This window comes from Girardinichthys multiradiatus, chromosome 2, assembly GCF_021462225.1.
Source record: "Girardinichthys multiradiatus isolate DD_20200921_A chromosome 2, DD_fGirMul_XY1, whole genome shotgun sequence".
In the NCBI taxonomy this organism is placed as follows: domain Eukaryota; kingdom Metazoa; phylum Chordata; class Actinopteri; order Cyprinodontiformes; family Goodeidae; genus Girardinichthys; species Girardinichthys multiradiatus.
Window position 1 is genome coordinate 28,330,479 of NC_061795.1, and position 10,772 is coordinate 28,341,250.

Here is a 10,772-nt window from a genome sequence, read left to right on the forward strand (position 1 = left end):
ACGTGACACCATGAAACTAAGCCCTCATTCCTCCTTAGAAAGAGTGAAAACTGAGACCTGTTTCACTTCATGGGAAAATCAAAGGAAGGCACATACCTTAGCAGTGAATAATGATCAACACCATAAACCCAGCAACTCAGCCATTTTTTGTGCGACAGCGCTTCCACGTGACGGCTTTGTGCAAGTTCATTTAGTCAAGAATGTCAGAGAAGGACCGAGAGAGGGGGTCAATGGCCGATGTGCCAGAAAGATGAGTGTTGAAAGCTCCTTGGAAAAAGGATTAGGAGTGTTTATGTTGGCCAAGTGGCCTGCTGCCAGCTGCTCAAGTGTGCAAACTTCTTAAAGCTGCAGAGCTTGGGTTTGGTCACGGAATCTTTTCACTCTATTTACCCTCCCCCTGGACTATATGGATGTGCTTTGTTAAAGAGGAGAGCCCGCTCCACTCCAACCCCCACCTTTGTAAAGGAGTCTAAAAAAATGTTCTGGATTCAACCCCAGCTTCCAACCCTCTGAAATCCAGCCGGCCACAAAGTGTGAACTTTGATACGATACATTTGTTTATGTTCACCTCAAATTCACAATCAAAATTCTCCTCTATTAAAAGTATATCAGCAGCAGCAGTTCATCCTGGTAGCTGGCTGGGTTCCAGGGCTCTGTGGCCTGGAGCTAGATCAGAGCAGAGTTTGTGAGCTGACGTTATGAAATGGGGTTCTGAGGTCAAGGAATAATAAAAGGCATTCTCAGCAGCTGAACAGCAAATTCCAACGTTTCTTCTTCAGCCTTAGAAGCTTGTTTTCCCCCTCACTTGTGCTTCTGTTTGTAGTACACTCGAACATGCATATTCAGAAGCTCAAAGGAAATTTAACATACAATCTCATGTTTCAGCTTGCCTAACTTTCTTCATCCTTTGAAAATACTAAAACAACTAACAATCTATGTGTAGCAAGTTTTGCTTTCCCATTATAAACCAAAGAAATGTTTTTGTTTCATTTAAGTTATCTTCATTGTAAATCTAGTGCTGACATGTTTTGTTTTCCAAATGAGCAACAAGCAACTGTGAAGGCTAGTTCATTATTCGTATAATCTTCAAGGGAAAATTCAGTTCCTTAATCTTGTATAATTAAGAGGAAAACATTTGATCTAAATATAAAATATATATCAAATTTGAGAATCACAATACTTCAATTGAAATTGAATGATTATATTTGAACTATTTGCAAGTATAATCAAAAAATAAGCTATATTGGTAATCACACTAATTGATCCCCAAATCATCCCTGACTGTGGAAACGTCACACTGGATTTGAAGTAATCAGAATCAGCTTTATTGCCAAGTTCGTACATACAAACAAGGAATTTGACTCCGGTACACTTTGCTCTTTTGTTCTGTTTTTGCATTACAGAATATACAAATTTACAATTTACAATGTACAATATACACATATCTAACAAAAAAGGTGCATTTGCAACATCTGTATGCTGTTGTTTTGTACTCTATTAAATGTTCAACAGAGAAACAGCCTGGGGGAAGAAACTGTCTCTGTGGCGGCTGGTTTTAGTGAACAGTGCTCTGTAGCGGCGGCCTGAAGGTAAAACTAAACAGTTTATGTGCAGGGTGTGTGGGGTCGGCAGAGATTTTAGCAGCTCTTTTCCTGACCCTAGACCTGTATAAGTCCTGGATGGAGGGAAGGTCAGCCCTAATTATTCTCTCTGCATTCCTGATTATTCATTGCAGTCTGGACCTGTCCTGTTTTGTGGATGAACCAAACCACACTGAGATGGATGAAGACAGGACAGACTGAATGATGGCAGTGTAGAAGATGACCAGCAGCTCCTGTGGAAGGTTGAACTTCTTGAGTTGCCTCAGGAAGTACAGTCTCTGCTGGGCCTTCTTTCGAACAGTGTTAATGTGTGAAGACCATCTCAGGTCCTCAGAGATGGTGGTTCCTAAGAACCTGAAGTGGTCCACGGCCGATACAGTGTTGTTGAGGATGGTGAGGGGGGTGTATGGGGGTGGTGTTCTCCGAAAGTCCACCACCATTTCCACAGTCTTGAGTGGGTTCAGTTCAAGGTAGTTCTGACCGCACCAGTGGACCAGCCGATCCACCTGCTGTCTGTATGCAGACTCATCACCGTCCTGGATCAGTCCAATGACAGTAGTGTCCTCTGGAAACTTAAGGAGTTTCACGAACGAGTCCGATGAGGTGCAGTCATTCGTGTACAGAGAGAAGAGGAATGGGGATAGAACACACACAAGTAATGTGGATTCTGTGCCTCTCCACTTTTCCTCCAGACTCCAGACTGATTTCCAAATTAAATGCAAACATCATCTGAAAAGAGGACTTTGGACCACTGAGCAAATCCAGTTCTTTATCTCCTCAGCCCAGGTAAGAGGCTTCTGGCATTGTCTCTGGTTAAGGAGAGGCCTAAAGTGTGGAATGCCACATTTATAGCCCATGTGTAGTATTCGTAGGTGTGCAGTGGCTCTTGATGCACTGCCTCCAGCCTCGGTCTATTCCTTGTGAAGCTCCCCCAAATTCTTGAATGGATTGTTCTTGACATTCCTCTCAATGCTGCAGTTATTGTGGAAAAAAAAAAACCTTTTCACAATTTTCTAATTTTTTGAACTGTACTGTATTTACATTTCAAAGGCAAGACAATTCCAAAACACTAGATAACATATTTCTAGATTCAAGCAGCAGCGTAATTCAAGGTCTGGAGCCTGTACTTTAATATTGTAAGCAGAAAAATACACAAATGCTTTTGAAGTATATAATCCCAAAATGAAATGAATAACTACTAATGAAATAATTAATTATGGATCATTTCAAAATCTTAAAAACATTTTAACCTAGCAGAATAGGAGAAATTGTGAAGAGGTTGGAGTTTGTTTGATTGTGTGGACAGGTGTCTTATATACAGATAACGAGTTCAAACAGGTGCAGGTAATACAGGTAATGAGTGGAGAACAAGAGGGCTTCTTAGAGAAGAACTAACAGGCCTGTGAGAGCCAGGATTCTTACTGGTTGGTAGGTGATCAAATATTTATGCAATAAAATGTAAATTAATTACTTAAAAATCACACAATGTAATTTTCAGGATTTTTGTTTTAGATTCAGTCACTCACAGTTGAAGAGTACCTATGATAAAAACTAACTTCTACATGCTTTGCAAGTGGGAAAACCTGCAAAATTGGCGATGTATCAAATACTTGTTCTCCCCACTGTACTTGCCTAATAATTGCACGCATTAAAAAAAAAATCTTGTTACATTTGTCAGGGTTGTCACAGTAATACTATTTAGTAATTTACTGAACCCAACAAAGCTTATTTTAGGGAAGACCAAGTCAATTTTAATAAAACAAAAAAAAGTTGGGGACTGTTTTTAAAACAAATACTACTGCTGTTTTTCAGATGGTTTGGCTGTTCCTTTGCTTATTCCTGAATAATAGTTGTACAACATTATTAATAATACAACATTATTTTAATTAATGTTTAGCAGTGGTAGAAATTGTTACTTTTCTGTTTGCAATAAAAGGAATTAAATCATTTTTATTTTGAATGATTTTGTTAACACAGCAGACATTGTGAGAGTGGCCAGTTTCTCTGATATAATGCCATGTCAGAGAACATTTCATAGACAATCCCACTTTCAGTATGAATTTAATATGGATCATGCAGAAAACAAAAAATACTTTCACACAAGTCAGTTTTCCAATTTGCTTACAAGTTGACATATTTAAAGATGTCAACCTAATTTTTACAGCGTTCTCACATTAAAACACTGCAGACCTCAAAATGTGAACCAAACAGGGAAACTAAACTCCTGTTCATTGTGGATTTTGTTCAGCCTGTTTAAATTCAACAAAAAGCACATAAAGACGTCTTCAGCCACATTTAAAAAAGATACCCTTTCACATGTAGTACTACATGATTTAAATGTAGTAGGGTATAAGGTAAAGATACAAGTAGAAGTATATAGCACCACTTTGTTACTGTAAACAAGCACACTTCAAGCACCATCAGGCTATGGACAAATAAGTTATGAGGTGCATGATGGCAACTAAATAATGAGCACAAACAAACAACATTTTTTTATAGTTCAGCCTTGCGTGGGTCTGACAACTGAACAAAACAGCAGCAAGTTTTATTGTACTTGACAAAAAAAGGTTCATATCTTACTGTAGGGAAACAGACCTAAACATTTCACCTGAGATAAGAAGACCTGTTCGTAATTATGTTATAAAGCTGTAAGAAGGATTTAAAATTAATTTTTAGAGTTAATGCATCTGCATCAAGCTTCATGATTGACCCAATACAAATGTATTGTTTTTGCTTTTGTGTCACACCCATATATTGCAAACTGTTAAAACAATCCTAATGTCAATGATAACCTGATTTAAAAAAAAAAGGTCTTATAAAAAATGTTTTCATTTACAAAGGGAAAAAATATATAAAAACCAGCTATGTGAAAATATAACTTCTTCCCTTCATTAAATAACAAGGTTCCTGTTATCAATATTTGTTTTGGCTCAATTTTACAAGCCACACCAAGGCCTGATTACTGCCCGACCTGTAGAATGAAGAAATACCTCAAGTAGAAACTGTCCGACAACATAAGGTAGACTAAAGGATCTCAGAGAGCACCACCTCATGTGTTGATGTAAAGACCTTATTAACAGATAAGGTTCATCATGACAGCATAGATCTGTAAAAATCCGGAAAGGGTTACAGAGCTATTTTGGTGGTGGTATGATGTTCTGTGGGGGGTGGCTCTGCTGCTTCAGGATCTGAACGCTTTGCCATTACTGATGGAATCATAAATTATGCTCTACACTAGAAGATCCTGAAGGAGAATGTCTGCCATCAGCTCAGGACATTAACCTCAAGCACACTTGGACAATTATTCAAAGCGCACTAGCAAGTCCAACTCTGAATGGCTCAAAAAACCTGAATTCTTTAAAAACTAATTCTGTACAGAAGAGTTGAACAAATTTCCTCCACAGCGATTATAAAAAAACTAACATGAACATTCTTGTAACTGCTTGATGGCAGTTCCCACCAAAGGTGACATAACCAGTTACTAAGTTTAGGGTCAATCCTGTTTTCACATAGGGCCAAGTTGGTTTGGAAAGCTTTTTCCTTTAGCAAATGGAATAATTTGAAAAGCATATTTCATATTTGCTGATAAGTCTTTTTTTCTGACATCTGAAAAATTAGTTAAAAAGCTGAAACAGAAGAAATCTGCAAGGGGTTAAACATATTGTTAACGAATCAACGTTTTATTGAATTAATTTAATTAAAGTTTACTGCTAGTATTCAGACACAGGTTTTCCTTAAGCGAAAACGTTTAGCACTTTGGCTTCAGTTAGATTTTCACCAAGCTCTCACACCAAAACTTAGTATAAATAAATGTTTCTAGATTTTTTTTCGCCGGCTCTATCCAGGATCATGAAATTGCTCCGCTCCTTTTGTACCAATGTACGTCTCTGTTGTGTTAGAAGAGGAGATGGTTGACTGAGAAACAGTTGAGGAAACTACTCCGTTGTCCTTAGTTTTAAAGTAAATTAAATAAAATAACGGCAGGACAATCCCTATTAACAGCATGGCTATTAAGGCGTTCCACCACTGGATTCCCCAGTCCGCCCCATGACTTGCCACGTGTCGTCGTCCAAAACCGCACCTTTTCCATCTCTTTCCGTTCTCAGAGAAATCTTCTTCATGTTCAGGTGTGGTCTGGATTAGTTTCTCAATATCATTGTCTACTTCCATTAGAAAGTCTGTGGCTTCCTGCAGGCGTGGCTCAACTGGTGAAGGAGAGGAACGAGGCACTTCTTTTTGAAGATCACTTTGTTCTGAGAATGTTTCTGTCAAAAAGCTGTGTTTCTGAACTGGTATCTTGATTAATTTCAGCGCAAACAAATCTTGCTCTTGCATAAGATTGTTTACCTGCTTTATATCTGCAACCTGTGGACAGAAATAAGACATGATAAACCCTCTTTTTTTAAAATAAAGAAAGCTACAACCGTTTCCGTTTTTCTTATTTTACCTTGCAGCCATATTGCAGTGCAAGCTTGTTGAGGTTATCGCCAACTAAAACCTCACGCTCAAGCAGATGGACGTTCCTCAGGTTGTCTTGCTTCATCTGCCTTGCCTCCACAACACTGAGCTCCTCATCATCTGAGGATCCAGCAGACTCATTTGTCCTCCTCTTGAACATGTACACCTGTCCATCTGCACTGGCGTGAACATCAACAGGGGCCTGAAAAGCCTGCGGGCCTTGTTCCCCCCTCCACATGACGGCACATCAACCTGTAAATAAACAACCTGAATCATTACAGCACGCTTACTACCGACTCCAAAAGTAAGCATTTGTATTTTTATATTTTCGACTAATTCCTCTTAGTGATTTTGGGTAATCTGGTACAAAAAAATGTGTAAGGTAACTTATCTGTAATAACCCCACATCCCTGGCTCATCTTGAAATACCACAGATCGGATTCAAGTCAGTTTATTTTCACATCTCTGTGTTCCAACTAACCTTTCACCTTCTGAAGTGTTTTCCCAAAGAGAGGAGTTCAATCCCTGCAGTGGATCATCATAAAACACATCGGAGAGGTCTGAACTTGATCCTCCAAAATAAAATTCAAATTTCAACTGATGCTAATAGCATATTTTCACCATAATAATCACAACTGTGCTGCACAACAATAAATGTTTGATTTCTATTTGGAAGCTGTTCCTAAATAAAGGGTGTAGCCATAAATTCAGGTTAATCAAGGCTTCCTGAGGATAATAAAACTAAAACAAATCCATTACGAAAAGAGGGGCACATGATTGGCCATGTTAGCAAGACTGTACATTTTAAGGGAAAAAATAGAGAAATGAATAAGTAAGCCTGGTGGATGTCTAAAGAAAACTTTAGCAGTGAAAGATCCCTGGAATCTATTTATAAAACAGATAGGTCTTTACATTATTTAGCCATAAGTAGACTCTTCAGGCGAGCCTTGCAACAAGTCCAGCGTACAGTGGATATAAAAAGTCTACAATTGCCATTATACTTTTCCTATGGTTCGGTCCCTTTAATCAGATGTCAGAGAAAGTTCTAAAACATTTTTTCAGATGTGTGGATCAGACTTTCTTCATGCTACCCCTCCCTTGCCGGTTTTGCCGTGCTACTGTTTGATACCACACCTTTCTCTTGTTCACCTGAAAGAAAGCAGGATGTTGGGAAAGTCCTAGCATATTAACTAAAGAAGCGACACCCATCTTGAAAAGTAGATTTGGCAGGGCAGAGCGGGCTTGTTTGTATAGCAGTTGACTGCAGGCTAGCAAACAAAGCCTGGCTAATTAACCACTTGAAACACCCTTGTTAGATGCCCTGTGCTATTCTAAGAGCTGAACAGGGAAAAAATAAATAAATATTTAGCACAACATTTGTACTTTACTTAAAAATGTTTACTAAATTCAGCAGGTGCTCGTTCCATATTCTGCTTTGGTCTTCTACCACTGTGTATGTCTGTTAAAAAAACTAACAGATAGAAACTTATGTTTTAGCTGACAAGTTTAAAATTATTTCACTTAAATGTCTTCAACTTTCACTTTTAATGAGTGCATTAAAGAGCTGAATCTGTTTTTAAACAGTCACTTTCAACACCCAGACCATTTTCTGTTGTTCTTCACATGCATGTCAGTGAATCACAATCAAAGTAAGAATAGATGTCATAGACATAGTAATTATAATCAAAGCTGTTAAAAATATTTTTTAATCTTAATTAACTGTCAAGTTACCGTCAGAAATAAGGATTATTTCCCTGTTTTATATGAAATTTATTGTAATAGCATTTAGGAAATTTTTTTTTTAAATGTGGTGCAACCCAATTGTTTCTAGATTATAACTGCTTGTAATAAACTATGGTTTTACATCCTAAAAATAGAAATATTACTAGGAGTGACTCTGTGGCTGCTGCTTTTGATCCAATAACTTAATCGGTAAATAGCCTGCCTCCAAAACAATTTTTTATTTGCTTTATATTATTTTCTCATGTTAACAACGTAGCTCTGGCTTTTTGCTGCAGCTATGATCTAACCAAGCTGTCTGATTGACCTCATGAGTTTTTGCAAGATACAGTTTGCAAGAAAATATCAAGAGCATGCTTAATTTGGCTGTGCAACATCTAGACTCCACCAAAAATTAGAACTCATTTCTATGTCAATTAACCTTTAAGGTGTTCAGTGACATCTGTATAAATGCAGACTGTGGAAGAACCACAGTGCTGGTATTATTGGACATTAGTGCAGCATTCACACTGTTGATCACTCTATTTTATTAGAGCGCCTGGATATCTGGGTCGGCCTTTCTGGTACAGCACTCAATTGGTTTAAATCCTACTTGAAGGACAGGGACTTTTTTGTGTCAGTAGGTAACTTTACATCAGAGACCTCAAAAATCACATGTGGCGTTCCCCAAGGATCCATCTTAGGGCCCCTCCTATTCAATATCTACATGCTCCCCCTAACTCGGATTTTAATAAACAACAACGTAAATTATCATAATTATGCAGACGACACACAGCTATATGTTACGATGTCACCAGGTGACTATGAACCCATTCAAGCGCTGGGTAAATGCTTAGAACAAATCAATGCATGGATGGGCCTACATTTTCTTCAGCTGAATCAAAACAAAACTGAAGTTATAATCTTTGGACAAAAGGAAGTATTTAAAAGTTAGCACACAGCTTCAGTTAATAAAGCTAGAAACAACCAGTCAGGCTCGAAATCTGGGTGTAGTGATGGACTCAGACCTGAACCTTCAGAGGCACATAAAGACAGAAACAAGGTTGGCCTTCTATCACCTAAAGAACATCTCCAGGATTAAAGGACTAATGTCTCAGCAGGACCTTGAAAAACTAATTCATGCGTTCATCTTTAGTAGAATTGATTACAGCAACGGTGTCTTCACAGGTCTGCCTAAAAAGTCGATCAGACAGCTGCAGTTGATCCAGAACGCTGCTGCCCGCGTCCTCACTAGAACTAAGAAAGTGGAGCACATCACCCTGGTTCTAAAGTCCCTACACTGGCTCCCTGTAGCTCAAAGAATAGACTTTAAAATACTTCTGTTCAGTCTATAAATCACTAACTTAGCACCAAAATACATTAGTCAGTGTATCAACCACCCGGACCTCTCAGGTCTTCTGGCTCAAATCTACTCTGCATACCCAAAACCAGAACCAAACATGGAGAAGCAGCGTTTAGTTCTTATGCTGCACTAATCTGGAAAAAACTCCCAGAAAACTGTAAAAGCGCAGAAACCCTAAGTTGCTTCAAATCAAGATTAAAAACGTCTTTGTTTAGGATGGCCTTTGAATGTGTCATCTAAACATTATTAGTTAAGTTTTCAGTCCAACTTTCCTTTCATTTTCTTATTCATCATTCTATTCTCTTTATTTTTTTAATTACCTCTATTTGATTTTCTGTATCATTGTAATGTTTTTCCTTATGTACAGCGCCTTGAGTGCCTTGTTGCTGAAAAGCGCTATATAAATAAACTTGAATTGACTTTAAGTTCATTTGCTCAAAATTACATGACAAAATCAAACTTTTAAATAATGGTGTTTTTTGCGATGTTGGGTTCTATTTTTTCCATATTAAGCCAGAATTTCAACTTTTAAACTATGCAAACATCACAGGTTTTACTTACACGCATGATCTTGGTTAAGTTCTTATGATGCTCTCTCTCTCTCAAATTAAATCGTTTGTTTTGAAATACCACTGTTTTGATCATTTTTGCTTGAGATTTTCAATTATTTGGGTAAATCAAACAATAACCACACCTTTTTCACTTCCTATTACAGCACCAACACATAAAAAATCTGTTACTTTAAACGCACCAGCAAATAATGAAATTCAGCAAGTAACCTGTGGACTTTCAATGTTATTCGTACACGCTGGGCCTACCACATTTACCCTCGAAAAGATAATTTATATTATATAATTACAACTATATAAAGGCGGATTGTCTCGTAATTTGTATTTTAAACCGTGCACCCTGATCCTTGTGGCGCTAATATGTAATAAAAATGAAGCGACAACAAGAGTCACATCGATAATAGAGAAATTCCCGGGCCTTAAATAGAGCACTTGAATGCAGCACCAACTCTGGCTAACAGTTTTAGCCACCCAGCATGTGTAGATGAACTTTCTGCCACATCAACCTGGTTATTTCGGCCACAAATACAGCTTGACCACTCGTTTCAATCCAGAAGGAAATGTACTAGTTAAATAATACACTCTAACCCACTCATTAAATCCAGACTGCGGTTTTTACATCTCATTACCTTGTGCTTTGGAAACAGTAGCAAATCGCTCCTTCCCAGTTCGTCTTGTTATCTTTGCCACAATTAGCCGCTGTTGCTATTGGTTAGCCCACTTTTTCGTTGCACTATACAAGATTGTCACATCGGGGAAATGCGCCATGTTGCCACCTCCTGGTCTCCAAGTGTAAACTACTAGCCAATTCTACATCTAGTATACTTTCCTGCACATTAAATTGCACCGAAAAATTTACCTGTGTTTGTACTAACAATTTTATAATATATGTGGTTTTGCATCTGATTCCTGCAGCCCAATCACAATAGCTGAACGCCACTGTGCCTGGGGTGAAACGGGTAATATAAAACTCAACCAAGCAATATTACAATAAATACATAATAATGAGATCACCTGAACGCAATGTCACATTGATGCAGAAATTCACACAAGAGCCTTGAA

General features: G+C 38.0%; 1 protein-coding gene across 2 annotated transcripts; it reads right to left on the reverse strand.

The window, feature by feature from the left end:
• Nucleotides 1-3,645: 3,645 nt before the first annotated feature.
• lysmd4 (LysM, putative peptidoglycan-binding, domain containing 4) lies at nucleotides 3,646-10,420 on the reverse strand. 2 transcript variants are annotated; one of them, XM_047383513.1, is made up of 4 exons: nucleotides 10,340-10,390; nucleotides 6,541-6,631; nucleotides 6,049-6,311; nucleotides 3,646-5,966 (listed from the first exon to the last, which is right to left on the reverse strand). In XM_047383513.1, the coding sequence occupies exons 3-4, from the start codon at nucleotides 6,295-6,297 to the stop codon at nucleotides 5,439-5,441; spliced, it is 777 nt and encodes a 258-aa protein (XP_047239469.1). In that variant the 5' UTR covers nucleotides 6,298-6,311; nucleotides 6,541-6,631; nucleotides 10,340-10,390; the 3' UTR covers nucleotides 3,646-5,438. The 2 variants fall into 2 exon arrangements, with proteins under 2 accessions (XP_047239469.1, XP_047239477.1); XM_047383521.1 differs by lacking the exon at nucleotides 6,541-6,631 and having other exon boundaries at nucleotides 10,340-10,420.
• Nucleotides 10,421-10,772: the final 352 nt, after the last annotated feature.